We start from the raw sequence: 15,138 nt of genomic DNA, 5'->3' as shown, positions 1-15,138 counted from the left end.
TGTAAGCTCCCTCTCTCAGCATGGTGCCACTGGCAGATTTGGGGATCCATCGCAACTGCTGTGTTCTGCAAATGCCAAACCAGAGGAAGGGGAGGAGGTGGCTGTCTCTTCACACAGTGCCCTCAGTGTTTTGTTGTGGTCTGCTTTTAAATGTATGATGTTAATGAAAACATTCCTGGATTTAACCTGCTCAGGGCCCTGGTGAGCACATCAAGGAGTGCAATAGAGCAGAAATTCCTGCCTTAAATGTGGCTGCGGGGCTTAGGATGGGCTGCAGCCAGGCATGGGCTGGGGGGTTTGGATTTCTGACAGAACACTTCCATGTTTCAATCCTGCACAAGGAATCTGACCTGCTTTGTTTAACCCAGTAACAGAATCATTTAGGTTGGAAAAGACCTCTGAGACCGTCGAGTCCAACCTGAGACTGATCCCCACCTTGTCACCAGCCCAGAGCACTGAATGCCATGTCCAGTTGTTCCTTGGACACTTCCAGGGACGGGGACTCCACCAGTTCCCTGGGCAGCCCCTTCCAGCACCTAACCACCCTTTCTGTGAAGAAATTTTTCCTATTGTCCAACCCAAACCCCCCTCGGCGCAGGTTAAGACTGTTCTTCTCATCCTGTCACTGACTGGACAAGACCCTAATCAGGATGCTGGAAGAGGACCTTGTCAGAGGATCCAAGAATTCTTGTTTCTGAGCACTCTGAACCATCATTCCCTCTGTCAGCTGCCTCTGCAGATACTTTTTTCCTTAAAACCAAGGAGAGTGGGTATACTGGGATGTTCCCTTGAGAAAGCAGCACAGGATTTCCCGCAAGGCTGTGTTATACCCACACCACTCCTGCTGTCCTGCGAATCCCCCCGTTGCCATTTGGATTTGGACCGACTTTCCCAGTGCTCAGCACTCCAGAGGAGCTGTGCAGGGAGCAGCACGTACCTGCCCGGAGCCGCTGGGTGCTTTGGCCGCTGGCACCTGTCCCACGGCTGCCTGGTGCTCCTGTCTCTGTGCCGGGGCCGCGCGCGGCGCGGGCGGGACGGTGACATCCGCCGGGGGAGCAGCCCCGGGCGGGGCGTGGGGCTCAGCGGCCGTGCTGGGGAGGGTGCTCAGGTACGGCACCACGGCCGGGGCGCCCTTGTCCCCGGCAGGAGCCACGGATGGAGACTGCAGCTTGTCCTCGGCCGTGCAGGGAGCGTGCAGCTTGTCCCCAAGCAGGCCCGTGCGCAGGTGGGGCTGCTCCACAGCCAGCTCCGCGGCAGGCGGCTCCCGCTCGGGCAGCGCCCCCGGGCCGTGCGGGGCCGCGGGCTCCCAGTCCCCGCCGTGGGCCGGGAAAGGCTCCTTGTCCCCCGCTCTGCCGGGGTGGAAGCTGCACTGCTCCTGCTCCGCATCCCTGCTGCCAGGCGTGTCCCCGGGCACGCCCGCGTGGAGAGGCGGGGGCTCCTGGCCTCCAGGTGCGCCGGGAGGGTGGTTCTGCTCCCCGGCCGTGCCTTGGCCGTCCTGCTCTAAAGGTGCCCCGGGCTGGAAGTGCAGGCGGTTCTCGGGCAGAGCAGTGAACAGGTGGAGCTTGTCGGGAGCACCCGCAGAAAGATGGAGCTTTTCTAGAGCTGTGCCAGCTTCAGCCTCTCCATAATTTGTGCTTTCAGCATGAGCATCTCCTGGCCTTTTGTGGGACTGGGCGGATGCTTGCTGTGCGGACTCGGCTAACGCTAGGGCCAGCATGCGCGCTGCGTTTTTCGGAGGAGGAGGAGGGATAAGAGACACAGAACTGACGGGAACAGGATCCTGGGGGGAGTCGAGGGCAACTGCTCCTAATGGGGGGAAAATTGAGAGAGAGAGTGATTTTATGTTACCCAATAAGGAGAGTGACCTTAAGACTATTATAAAAAAATAGATGCTCTCCACACTTTCACAGTGGAAGTTCCTTCTGATGTGAAACACTTGTGTCTCACAGGCAAACGCTGCTTGACAGCACAGCAGTTCATCACAAAGAGGAAAAAACCCAAGAGATTGTCTAAATCCTCTTGCATTTCTAGAGAGGTAGGAAGGAGGTAGCAGAGAATAAGATACCCTTACACAATTTTGATCATAAGGTTTTAGGCGGAAAGGTCCCTTCTTCGAGTGTTGGCAGATTTTTAATTTAAAAAAGGAAAGTCTTAGATGGTCTACTGGCTGAAATGATTGAGAAGGACATGCTAGAGATTTTCACGCATGACAGGATGGGAAAAAAAAAAGCGGACTATAAAGCATTATGGAAATTATCTGAGATTTATGTGATGTAGGGAGAAGGCAGAGGTTAAGACCTTACTGATCTGCACAGCCCTGCAAGACACTCGTGACCAGAAATGATGGGCAATCCCCTCTCCTAAAGGCACGCAGAGGAGGACGGTTCTGAGAGCAGCTCCCCTTTGGAACTTAAAGAAAGAATGGAGGAAAATGCACTGTACCTGGCTGTGTGTGTCCACCGGGTACAGTCTTATTCTGACTGCTTGGCATGGCTCTCTCCCCTTCTTCTGGCAACTCTGCTTTGCAAGCAGCCACTAGCTGGGGATGCTGCAGCTCTTGGTGGGCTCCTTCCCCTGCTCCTGTTTCACTGTTTTTCAGGGGCAAGGACATCTGGGTTGGGGACCTGTTTGTGATCTCAGTGATGCCAATCCCTTTGCTCCAGCTGGAAGCAGAGGAGTTCCTGGATGTGGTGGGCACTCCTCCCAGGGCCTCTGGCACACGGCTGGGCAGCACAAAGGAGGTGGGTTCTGTGGTCAGTGGTGGAGATTTGATGGGCTTTCGGGCTGTCTTGGGTGAGAAGCTGAGGGGTTTGCAGGCCTGCTCTTCCGTGGGGCTCAGGTCCAGCGTAAAGAAGGGACTCATCTTCTCCTGGAAAGGGGACACTGGCTCAGAGCTCGTGGCACTGCCCGGGGTCTGGGACTGGCTGCCTGATTCTAAATCCTTCTTGAGCAGGCTTGGCTTCTCCTTATTGATGTCGACAGACTCCAGCAGTGAGGTGCTGCTGTCCAGGCACTCGGACTCCGCCTGGGGGGGGCTGCACTGGAAGGACATGGGGTCAAAGTCCAGGCTGGCGACACCGATGTCCGGTGGGCTCAGGTCCACGTCCTCCGAGGAGCGGGGAGAGATGAGGGCAGGGACGTGGATGAGCCCCTCGTCCCCGTCGCTGTCGTCGTGGGGGAGGTTGTCATAGGAGTTGCAGCGGTTCATGTTCCCCAGGAGCTCCCCGTTGAAGGAGGCAGACAGGGCATCACTGCTGGACCTGGGCCTTCGGGGCCGGAACAGTTTGGATTCACCTGGAACGAGGAGACACACATGGGTTAGTGACAGCACCTCCTGTCCAGGAGGCCAGGCCCTGTGGGCAGGGGTCAGAACAGTCCTAAGGCAGCAAGAGGTTCCCTGGTGATCTCTGCACACAAAGTAACATCGTTGGCAGTAACTGCGTATTACATTTGCTTAAACTCTTTTGCATGACTTAATCTGAAACTAAGCTGTGTGCACAGGCAAAGACAGTTTAAATGTGCTGAAGCCCTTTCTCAGAGATGACTTTCCTTCACAGTACTGTCCTATCAACCTTTAAATAGCGAGGGGAGGTGCCAAGGAATGAACATAAGCAGTGCCAGCTACACCAGAGCAAGAGGTTTGCTTTTTTTAATCTTCAAAGCAGGAGAAGCCATGAGGAGCATTTCTGTGAGACCCATCTGTGCTGGGAGCAGAAAGCTGCTTCATCAGTTAGCAAGTTCAGCTTCCCTGAAAGGGTGGAAAACCTGCCCTGTTTAATATCTGCAGCCAGAGATGACCAAGTGCCTCCCTTAATGCCCATTTCCTGGAAGTGCAGGTAGGATTCTGCCTTACCATCCACAGCATGTAGGGAGGTGAGGGACTCCTCGCTCTTGGCCGAGCGGAGCGTCCCGCTGTCTCCTCGTCCTCCTGAGGGAAGGAACCACACAGGGAAAGGATCAGTTAGGATCAGTTACATTTAGCTGGGTAACGGTGGCAGGAAAAACATAAATGCGTTTCTAGCACCAACATCACTGTCTTGAGGGTAATTTTGTTTTGAGGGTGGGTTTCTGATTCTCATTTTACCTGGAAACCATAACTGACCCAAATGGTGACTGCTGCAGGTGACAGGTTGGGAAACAAATCCCCACAAGCAAAACCCCGCAAAAAGGGGGAAGGAAGGAACATTTACACACCCTGGTTTATGGGCACTAAACAAGTACAATTTCAGTCTCTGAGGAGACAGTCCCAAAGGGCATCATAGAGTGTGCGAGGACTGTGAGGGTAAGAATTTAAAGAGGGACCTGGGAGATGAGGGGATAAAAGTTCTCACAGGCCCACATTTTGGGATTTGTGGTGTGTTCTACTGCAAAAACACGTTGGTATTTTTTAGTTTGGAAAGAGACAGAAAATTATATATGGAAAAGGCTGAGAATTCCACGTACATATCCTGGCTGTGGCTACAAAGGCTTGTTGGCTGCCTTCTCTGGGTACTCTGGTCCAGCTTTCGGAGGGAATGTTTGTGGGAAGGTGCCTTTCCCTTGTTTCATCTTCTGACAGCAGCAAGGGGAACCAGAACTGCATTCTCATTTCATAATGAGAGTGTCAGAAGGAATTATCCTGTGATTTATTACAGCAGCACCCACATCTTGTCTTTCCAAAGCTGCTCCAAGCAAAGCACGGAGGTGCAAGCCCTGGCAGGCTCCAGAGCTGCCCGAGATCCATCGGGAAAGAGCAGCTGCTGGAGGTGTCGTGCACGGCTTGGACGCTAGAAGGAGATAAAAGCCCGCTGCAAACATCCCTCTGCACTGCTGAAATGCCCGGGTTTTGGAAGGGGGCCTCACCTGCCAGGGCTATGGCTTTCATTTCCGAGGGCTCGCTGGGGTTGCGCTGCAGTTTGCGCTTGGACACGGAGGAGGATTTTCCCAGGTTGAAGAAGGAACGCCAGCTCCCCACTGGAGACTTCTTCATCTTGCTGGGAGGCCTTTTCCTGGGGAGAGAAAATGGAACACATAGATGGAGGGGGAGCTGCAGCTCAATCCTGGCTGCTTGTCATCAGCACTCTCTGCTTTCTGCTCAGAAACTCCTGGTTTCTGCTTGGAAACTCCCTCTTTTCCATAGCCGAGGATGTTTTCATTCTTCCGGCTCAGCCCTAAAGTCTTGCTAGGTGAATTCCCCCAGCCTCTGCAAAGCAGCTGCAGTGCAGGTGAGGAAAGGCTCCTCCTTGTCCAGTCCAGCAGCCAAGGGATGGATTTTATGGAAGAAGCCCCAGCTCTCTGGGAAGCTGGACAGCCATAAAGGTGTTCGAAAGCATCTCTCACTCCTGCTGTAAAACCACCTTTGTCTCCTCCACTGCCATATTTAATTTCTAGTGTCCTCAAGCCTGTCCAACTGCTCCACTTCAAGCGAACCTGGATCTGTGACAGGCACTTAGTCCTGAGATCTGGAAAACCCCAGCATCTGCAGGTGTTCACCCTGTTTACATTTCTGTGTGTGACTGGTCCAGGCATCTCTGCATCACAGACAACAGGGATTTATACATTTAATGATACCCCTGCTGAAAACAAGGGAGTAGAGCACAAATTATTTGGCTAAACCAAGTCCACCACACCACTGATGTGAGCTAAATCCTCCCAGAGTCCACAGCAGGTGGAAAACTGGCTCCAATGCTTTACATATTTAACAAGTCTCAAGTCAATATAAGCAAATTCTTGCCATATTCAAAATAACACAGGTATGACACATGCTGGAAAGGAAACCCGTCTCTACCTTTCAGATGGGAAGTCTATGACTGTGTGGAACTTCCCCTGCAAAGCTGCTGGGCCTTCTCCCACTTCGATGTACTTGCTGTCTGCCACGATGGGAGAGTTGATCTGGGCCTGCGTCCGTGCCTGAGCCTCCTCCAGCGTGAGCAGCTTCGTGGAGGGGGAGGACACCAGCAGAGACTTGGGCCGGGACAAAGAGCTGTGCCCTGCAAGGAAAACCACAGGCAACAGGGAGAGTCAGCAAACAGCAGTGCAGAGATCAAAGCTCAGCTCTGTGTGTCTAGGGAGGTGCTGTGTTTTTCTGAACCTTTGTTATCCCAACCACCAAGACGTGGACAAAATGTGGTCACAATGTCACAGATACGTTGATGACTAAAAGAATAATGGCTTAGTGTATTAAAAAAAAAAAAGCAGAGGGAAGCAGGCAGGATGGAAACCTTGAAACCTTTGTGACATACTTTCCTTCATCTCTATTCAAGAGCATAAAGAAAATTATGTTTTCCTTTGTATAAAACCTGGGCCATTCCCAGATTCCACTTCTTGCTGCAGCAGGAAATGCCATGTGTGACTGAAGCTGCTAAAAACCAAAGTGCACCTGGGTGCACAGAATCTGGTGTGTGCCCTGCCCGTGGCCTTTTACAGCTTGTGCCTGGTTTTGGAGACAAATGTGTAAAATTTCAAAGTAGCTGCTGCTGCTGCCTCCTGCTGCTGACAGCTTCAGTGGAGAGGAGATTACAGGGAGCCTGTTGTAGGAGCAGCTCTCCTGTGTCTGCCACTGCCTCTTGTACAGGTGTTTCTAGGGTTATTCCCAGGTGAGTTCGGGGCTGTGGGGAAGATGTGCCACTGCAGAACATCCTGGTTGGTCCAGTCCCACGGCTGGCCCTGGAGCAGCACAGCTCTGTGGGAAGGATGCACAGTCTGGGGGGTGTGGGAGCTGTAAATACTGTCCTGGCTGAAGTTCAGGTCAAAACAGGTCTGGCAGCAGCCCTCTCACAGGTGGGTGCAGGAGCTGTGCTCACACCCAGAGGCTCCCAGGAAGCCATTCTGGGATGCAGAATTCCTGCACTTGGTCAATATGCTGCCCAACAGCCTGACCCTTCTCCCTGCCAGGTCTGTGTCAAAGCCACTGAATGCAAATGACCAAGTCATTAAACAATTAGCTGAATTTACACGGGCCATTCTAAGCCTGGATAATCATCTGGCTGGGATTCGGGGCATGCTTATCTTCCTTCCCCTGGCAGAGTCAGCCTGCTGGGGCTGGCACTGCTCAGCCAAGCTAACCTCTGGCTTCCATGGTGCGAGGAGCCAATTCAGTTTTGCTATGGCTGTCAGAGGCATGTGGAGGAGGGGTGCACATGTGCCATGTGCAGGAGGCAACCAGAAGCAGCCTGGGCTCTGGGGGGACTCTGCCTGGCAACACCTCCCATGGGGCAGGCAGTAGGACACTGTGGAGGAGCTTCTCCAGTCAGGTCGAGAAAGGTCTCCACCCATGGATGGCACAGGAAGGTTGGACCAGACCAGTGGTTCCCTGTCAGCAGGCGGACTTTGGGAGGGGCCAGGGGGTAGAAAAACCAACTGCACTGCTGCTCGTGAGGCTCGCTGCTGTTTGCTGGTGTTTGCCAGCTGGCTCGCTCGCTCCTTTGCCCTGGCCCCAGCCTGCCTTCTGGCTCTGCTGCCCTCGCTGGCTCGCCCTCGCACCTGTCCTGCCTTCCTGTGCCACTTCACCCCATGTCCTGGCCCGGGCTGCCTGCATCCTTCCCTGCCGCGCCGATCCTGCCGTGACCCTGCCCAGGCTCCTGGTGCTCCGTCCGAGCGCCCACTCGCCGCGTGTCCGGGGCCGTCGCCCCTCGGGAGCAGCCCCAGGCAGGCAGCGAGCACGGCCCCCACCAGGGCACCCACAGCACTGCCCTGACCCGCTGGGGGTAATGCCCTCTTTTTCTCTCTGCCCCCTCTCTCTCCTCTCCCCCAGTCCTTTTCCATTCTCCTTTCTTCTTTTCTGTCTCTTCCAGCCCTCTTTCGTTCGGGCAGCTCCTTTTCCTTCTCTTTTTTGTTACCAATAAATGGTTCTCAGATACAACATTTGCCTTGTTCGGCTTAATCTCCTTCCCGACCATCCATTTTTAAAACAACTCCTCGCAGTTTCGCCACAGTGGAACGCAACACATGGACTTAGAACTGCCTTACGGCAGGAGAAAAAGCTGGACTTGGATCAACTCTGCCAGCCTAAGCAGAGGTAGGGTTTGTTTAAAAGAAGGGAGCAGCAAATACAGTGGAAACCCAGCTCTGTGCAGTCCCCAGGTGTGGGCAATTGCAGTGTCTGTGCATGTTCCAGGCAAGGGCAGGTTATCAAGGCAGATGGTGCAGCCTTAATGCTGCTTAGGAGCAGGAACACCTTGTAGCAGCCACACTGACACAGAGTAAACTTTTCTCCCGGTGCAACTCTGCTCCTTCTCGATGGAACAGCTACATGGTCTCAGTTACTCCAGGGAATTTGTAGGTTGCAAGGCTGGATGACGTTCCAGGTGCTCCAGGTTCATTCCTCATCCTAAAGCAACACCAGCCTGAGCCGTGTGGCTGCTCAGCCCTGCTCATGAGCCCACACAGGCTCTGCAGAAGGAATAACCGGTACAGGAGATGTCAAAATAGCCTTTTAAGAGCAAGATTTAAGTTCCTTAGCCTCAACATTACTGAATGCAGAGAGACTGCATTACACCAGTTCATTCCTCTTTGTGCTCTAAGGTATGGATGAGGGTAGACAGACATTGGTAAGTAATACTGAAGCAGAAGCATCAGTAAGATGGTTTTAAAAAGGAGAGGGAGCAGGGGGGACAAAGATTTAAGTGATTCCTTGCAATTTCACGGTGGCAGGACATAGAAGTAGAAGCCAAACATTCATCTCTGCACTCCTGTGGCTTCTAAGAAAGGTACAGACAGCAATTTCTAAAACCAAGTCATGTCTGGGTTCTGACATCCCAACCCAGAAACGTGTCCTCTAGGTTAAAATAAAAACATTTCAGCGTCCCAGAGGAGGCTCAGAGACCCACAAAGTGCTGCCATTCCTGCCCAAGTGAAGCAGCAGAGAGCACGCACCTGCCCCATCCCGGATGACAGAGCTGAGCTTGGAGCTGAAGAGCACATCCACGTGGTTCAGGATGAACTCCACCACCACCGACTGGATCCGCACCTCCATGAAGGCGGCCGTGCCGCTGAAGCAGGCGGACTCGATCTGCTTGGACCTGCACAAAGGGACACTGCGTGAGGGGAGAGGCTCCTGCTGCCTGAGGCCGGGGCACCTGTGGGGCTGCAGGGCCTGGGGCTCAGGCAGAAAAGGCTTCAGGACAGTTCTGGGGTTCAATCTCAGCAACGCTCACAAATGATCACTGACTGTGGGGATTTATGGCCAAACTGCAGATCCAGGTGCCAGTCTTACTCACAGGGCAAGAGGAACACTGGGCTGGGAGGAAAAGGGAGTGTGGGACAGGTCTGAATTGAGGTAAATACACTGAACACCCACAGTGAAGAGCTCTTTGTTAACTCATTTCCACAGCTGGAACAGTTTAAGGCAGTGCTGTTGTACAAACCTGCTGTGGCCTCTAAGGGGATTTTCCCTGGAGCAGGGAGTGTCTCCAACTGATCCTGCTGAGTGAGTGCCCCAGGACCCACCAAAGCAATCTCAAACACAAGATCACTCCACTGCTTGTGGAAGAATTGCCAGAAAGAAGAGCCCACCTGCATAAACTGGGAGTGTCCAAGGCCAGGACAGGGCTTGGAGCAATCTGGGATAGGTGAAGGTGTCCCTGCCCATGGCAGGGGCTTTAAGGTCCCTCCCAACCCAAAACCCTTCTGGGATTCCACGATGAACTGCACACTCGGATTTCTCAGGTCGCTAACAACAGCAGTTCAGGAGTCAGTACAATAGAGGGCAGGGTGATACTCTTTTTTTGCTTTTAAAGCAAAATTTTTGAAGTTACACCATTAAAGTGCCCTATCATGCAGATTCAAAACCGATTTTAGGGGACAGATTTATCCAAGATCACTTCTGTAAGTTTCAATTCTTGCAGCCAAAAGCTGTCAAATTAGACTCTAGAGACTTATGCAGTGGGAAATCAGTGATGCCACTGTAGAAATTTTCCTGGATGATCAAAGACACACCAGTCTCATCTAACCAGGAGAGGAGAAATTATCCTCTAAAAGAGGGTTGAGGGAACTCTTCTTTGTCACTACTGACAGAACTGCAGGCAGTGGAACTGTGTTGTGTGAGACAGGATAATACAGGGGCTGGTTTACATCACTAGGTCAGGAACTTGCCAGTTGATCTTAAATCCTGCTTAGAATAATTTCCCATATTTTACAGGAGGAGAAGAGCACACTGGGTGAAGAAAGGAAGAGCTCTTCTCAGCTGCTGAAAGCTGGGATTTTCTGGAGTATCTGTTGTTTATAAATGTGAACATTTATCTTCTATTGAAATGGGAAAATCCCACAGTACCTGAGGAGGTTTGGAGCCCAGACGATGGCCAAGTTCTTGGTGTGCATATTTGTGATGGAGCAATAATCAGCCAGACGAGCCAAGTGTCTCATTAGGAACTCCAGTGTCCTGGAAAACAGGAGAGAGGCAAACGTTCAGCACCACTGAGCAAAGCCAGGCTGTGATCCACAGCACAAACCCAGCTCATTATTTCCTTTTGGTTTGACAGCTCCCAGAAAGGAATGTTGAACTCCTTCCCCTCAGCCCCACGGTGGACGTGGCTTCGGCAATAATGACACATGCTGGGGTGAGGGGAGTCTCTTCTGACTTGTCCAGGCTCAAGGAAAGGACAGTTCCAGAAAAAACCCCTCTGCAGGTGTGTGGCAGCCCTTAGGGGCTGCTCAGGGATGTGCAGGGAAGGATGGTGGAATGCTAATCCTGGGAAGGGGGGGGAGTATTGATTCAGACACCCCAGGACACTGAAAACCAGCCAGCTGTATCTGAGCCCTACTTTGGAAATTCCTGGCTGCAGGTTTCCTGTGGGTGGGTAAGACAGGTAGAAGGTTAAACTTTGGAGGCTTCTGTTCACATTAAAAAATGGTGGGTTTTATATATTAAGCACTCTTGTGTTTAATACAGGCTGGGGAGGAGGGAGCAGGAGGTGGCAGTGAAAATGCTGCTCTACCCTCCTGGTGCCCCTGGCTTGTGTCTGTCTCACAGCCTGTCCTTTTTTGGGGGGGAAGTGAGATGGAGCAGGGAGGGTGTTTTGGGGTTCAAAATTCCACAAATAGACAAGACTGGAAGTGAAGAAAACAGCTATGGCTGGAAACCAAGCAGACACCTCCTGCCTGCAACTTCTCATCACTGAGTGGAAGAAAAATAAAGTGTTTTTTCCTTTTTCCAAGTAAACCCCAGGAAAGGAGAGCAGCCCCCTGTAACCTACAGATTCTACAGCCAGGTGTTGTGCCCCCTCTCAGAGACTGATGAGCTGCTGGTACCAGTGCCCAGTTTAACCAGCCCCATAAAGCAAAAATCATTTCAGGGAAGAGGTGAATGGAAAAGAAGGAGATCAGTCTATTTTTCTAAGGGCCACACCCCCCTCAATTAACATCAGTGTTGCAATTAGTTACTACAAGCAGCAGCTGTTGCACCAACTAGCCAACCTTACAGAAAGAGCAAGTAGCACAGCTGTAGTTTATAACACATCAGTTAAATCCCAGTTAACTTTTACAATTAGTTATTTATACCACTCACTGCAGCACTGCAGTTGTCCAGCTAATCACCACAGATCACAGTAATTGAAATTTAAGCATTTATTAGCAGAAATGACTATAAATAGTTATGGATAGCTGTCCTCATGTGTTACACCAGACCACTTGGACCAGAATTCTAACTCATCCTGCAGATTAACATACGTTACAATAATCAATTGATGATTGTGATGAAGTATTGTAATTTAGGTAACAACAGCCAAATACCGCCTGCATTCACCCCAAATGGGCACCTAAACCATGGGGACACATCAGGGCAACTGGCCCAGCCAATTAAAATAGTCACCAATCTGTAAATAACTTCCACCATACACTGTCATTAGCTGTTTCTACCAAGTGCAATTCACAATTAGTGAATGCTACTTACCATGCATCACTAGTTACTAATATTAAAGTCTCATTAACATGTATTCTGTGTAGTTATTAACGCCTATCACCAATACCAATTCGTCTGATGCCTTTTCACCATACCCTGCCATAATTTTTGTTACTAAAGACCGTTAAAATGTTGTTGTTCTTAGTCAAGACTCATTACCATACAGCATGAGTTCTTACTACCACTAATTAACTTGAATACAGTATTTTAACTGGTGATTTTTAAACACCATATTATGCTCTCTAATATATAACACTAATATAACTAATTATATCAGTTATTCTCACAGAGCATTGTTTTATTTGCTCATTACTATTGTTGCAGGGAGGGGCAATCTGGAGACAAAATACAGTTGACCAAGTTTGACTGAAGGCCTGAGCAATTTTTTGGCTATATTTCACTTTTTTTAAAGTGCTCTTAGCACTGTATTGTGCCCCCCCACAATGAAACTGTTTCCTTAGTCTGACATAACGAGCTCCTCTTTCCCTCCCACACAGAGTTTCCAAGGAAGTCAACTAAGACCATGTTTAGTGTACAGTGTTTGGGAAGGAGCTAAATAAAATATAAATCAAACTTCTATAACCATAACCATTTCAGTATGCAGAGGCACAGTGTGGCTGTCTGGAGAGGGAAACTGGAATTACAGAATTCCTCTCACAAAATGCCCACAACACCCCAAAGGCTGCACTCACCTGTAGTGGGGAGGTGGCAGCTGCTGGATCACATCATGGATCTTAACCAGCCTTTCCTCATCTGTAGCAGCAGAAACAGCATCCTGGAATGAGGCAGGAAAGGATTTAGCTGCAAATAAACCCCTGACACACCAATCTTGGCAGTGAGGTGGATTTTGTTGCTCTTCTCCCCCTTGGGCGAGGGGTCTGTCTTGGGGACAGAGCAGCACATGGATCACATAAGGAAGGCCAAGTAACTCATGACCTGGGACATGTTAATGGCACAGAGAATTCCTGCAGAAGGCATTCAGCTCAGAGAATCACTTGCTTCTCATCCCATTCCTGGGAAATGGCAAACAAGATGGGAACTCCTGCAAAGCGTGGGAAGTGTGCCAGGTACCTTCTGCTGGGGCCCCTCAAGTGGAACCAACACAGTGTGGCACAGGGGACAAAGGCAGCTGTGAGTAACCTAAAGGGGACACAGAAAAGGCCCCTCAGACCCCGGGCCACTGCCAGCCCCTTCTGGAATGGCAGGATGGAATCGGGAGTGTGGGCAGCACAGTGTCAGGCTGGGAATTCTGGTGATACATCCTTCTGATGGCTCCAAACCCCAACTGACACAGAGCAGAGAGGGAAGAGAGTGGAAGGCAGGTCCAGCTTCCAGGTTTTCTCTGCTCTACCAGCTGAAGCCCCACTGAAAGGGGAAGTGCCCCACATTTGCCTCATACTTACGGAGAACTTCTCATAGAGTTGGTAGGTGAGCAGGGGGTTGGGGAGCTCACGGAAGTACAGCTTGCACAGGGAGCCCACACAGTGGATGTCCTGGATGTAAATGTCCTTGGTCAGGTCAGGAATCTGCTCGGAGTCGAACTCGTGGCTGGCAATGAGAACAGAGAAATGGGTAAAGGGGTTTGAGGAGGAGGAATGACATCAAACCCAGCGCAAATTACAGCAAGGCTTTCCTGATTTACAGGAAAAAATAAACACTTAGTCACCAAAGCCACATGACCCACGGCTGTGGGGCAGCCAGTGGGGATTTTTTCCAAAAAAGAGACTTTTCTTTTTTCTAATAAGGCATTTTCAGCTAGTTTTACGACCAACTGGCTGCAATCCTTTTTGCTGCATCAGGGCTTTTCACAAAGTCTCCAGAGAACATCTTCCAAGACCACAAGAACAAGTTTAACTCCCAAGGGCTGTGCCTGGGATTGCCCATAGGAATGATGAAAGCTGCTGTCCCTCTGCATTTCAAAGGCCTGGAAATGGCAATGACAAAGCCATGCCAGCAGCACTGCCATCGGCAGCATATGGAAACCAGGGAGTGCAGGAATTCCTGGGGGATGAGCTGGTGAGCTGAGCCTGCCTCTGCTACAGGGAGAAGACAGCCAGGAACCACATGAAGAAAATCCCATAGCACTCCCTTGGTTTTCAGAGAGAGAAAAAACCCCAAATCACCAATGTTTATGAAATAAAAGCTGAGCTCAGAAGGCTGAGCTGGCTCACTGCTGGGAGTATGTGCTGGGAAGTGCTGTTTCCAATTAGCAGGACACTCCAGGGGGATGAGCGTGGTGAGCCAGGCCCCGGGAGCTGGAGAACCTCGGGGTCCCTGCCAGGGCCTTCAGGCTGCTCACAGCCATGGGGACTCATCCTGTCAGCACTGCAACCACAGCTGGGGCTGGCTGTGGTGGCCACGTCCCTGTCCCTGTCCTGTCCCCCACCCAAAGCTGGCAGGTTGTGCCCAGAGGGCCACACAACCCCTGAGCTCACTCTGCCCAGGGAGCAGGACGTGCCCAGGGCACCAGGCGTGTTTGTAACTGGGCCCTCCCGGGACCAGGCCGAGCTCCGTCCATCCCTGGACACAGACACTGCTCGTGGGAAGCCTTTCACACCCCACACCAGGGGCAGGACAGGTCCCCACCTCCTCAGGGTGAACAGGCCATCCCTTCCTCACCCCAAGGACACCACAGGAGGAACGGAAGGATTCAGTTTTCCAAGCCCTCAGTGTCAAGCACACACCACTGCCACAGGCACCTTCTGACTCCCCCCTCGCTCACATCTGGGACAGAAACTCAGTTCCTGCACTTGGCTCCACAGAGAAGCTCAGGAAGGCACGAGCCCGCCCCACACAAAACACACTCAGCCCTGGCTCCACCTCCCTGCCCATATCCTGCCCCACTCCGCTGGCTTTTCCTGGGAATAAAGCTCACACTGGGTCAGAGTGAGCTGTTCCCCTGCAGAAGTGAATGTGGAGGGAACAGAGGGATGCCCCACTACACTCAACCCTCCATCCCTCTGCACTGGCTGTTCCCAGTGCTACATGTTATTCCTTCTGACCCAAAGGAAGATTTCGTTAGGCAAAGAACACAACTCCACAGCTCTCACAAAGAGCCAGGATACCAGGATACAGGGATCCACACCCCAAACCAACAATGGCTCTGCTGGCCCACCTGCCAAATAAAGGCAGCTACTGCCCTACTGAAGAGCCAACCTCTGTCCCACAGAAATCCCCCACGTGGAATAAATTCTCTAACCTTCTCTCCAACCAAAAAGCCCTTTAAATCCAGGAGATCCAGTTCTTCTGTGGGAAACCTAAGC

The 15,138-nt window shown here is 51.6% G+C and overlaps 2 protein-coding genes across 8 annotated transcripts in view; one reads left to right on the top strand and one right to left on the bottom strand.

Annotated features, from left to right (window-relative positions):
* The window catches only part of KCNJ5 (potassium inwardly rectifying channel subfamily J member 5), an 84,876-nt gene extending 71,164 nt beyond the window's left edge, over positions 1–13,712 (top strand). The window contains exon 3 of the mRNA XM_032133858.1: positions 10,118–13,712. Coding sequence (XP_031989749.1) covers positions 10,118–10,140 — 23 coding nt within the window. The 3' untranslated portion in view covers positions 10,141–13,712. The remainder of the gene's footprint in view (positions 1–10,117) is intronic.
* The window catches only part of ARHGAP32 (Rho GTPase activating protein 32), a 239,011-nt gene that overhangs the window by 6,597 nt on the left and 217,276 nt on the right, over positions 1–15,138 (bottom strand). For all 7 annotated transcript variants that reach the window (XM_032133853.1, XM_032133850.1, XM_032133852.1 and 4 more), the window contains 9 exons: positions 13,279–13,423; positions 12,568–12,650; positions 10,250–10,357; positions 8,854–8,999; positions 5,768–5,969; positions 4,843–4,988; positions 3,854–3,928; positions 2,443–3,294; positions 938–1,806 (listed from right to left, as the gene is read on the bottom strand). In XM_032133853.1, coding sequence (XP_031989744.1) covers positions 938–1,806; positions 2,443–3,294; positions 3,854–3,928; positions 4,843–4,988; positions 5,768–5,969; positions 8,854–8,999; positions 10,250–10,357; positions 12,568–12,650; positions 13,279–13,423 — 2,626 coding nt within the window. The remainder of the gene's footprint in view (positions 1–937; positions 1,807–2,442; positions 3,295–3,853; positions 3,929–4,842; positions 4,989–5,767; positions 5,970–8,853; positions 9,000–10,249; positions 10,358–12,567; positions 12,651–13,278; positions 13,424–15,138) is intronic.

This window comes from Corvus moneduloides, chromosome 25, assembly GCF_009650955.1.
Source record: "Corvus moneduloides isolate bCorMon1 chromosome 25, bCorMon1.pri, whole genome shotgun sequence".
NCBI classification, from domain to species: Eukaryota; Metazoa; Chordata; class Aves; order Passeriformes; family Corvidae; genus Corvus; species Corvus moneduloides.
The sequence above is the reverse complement of the archived record's forward strand: the minus strand, read 5'-3'. Positions and strand labels throughout refer to the sequence as shown.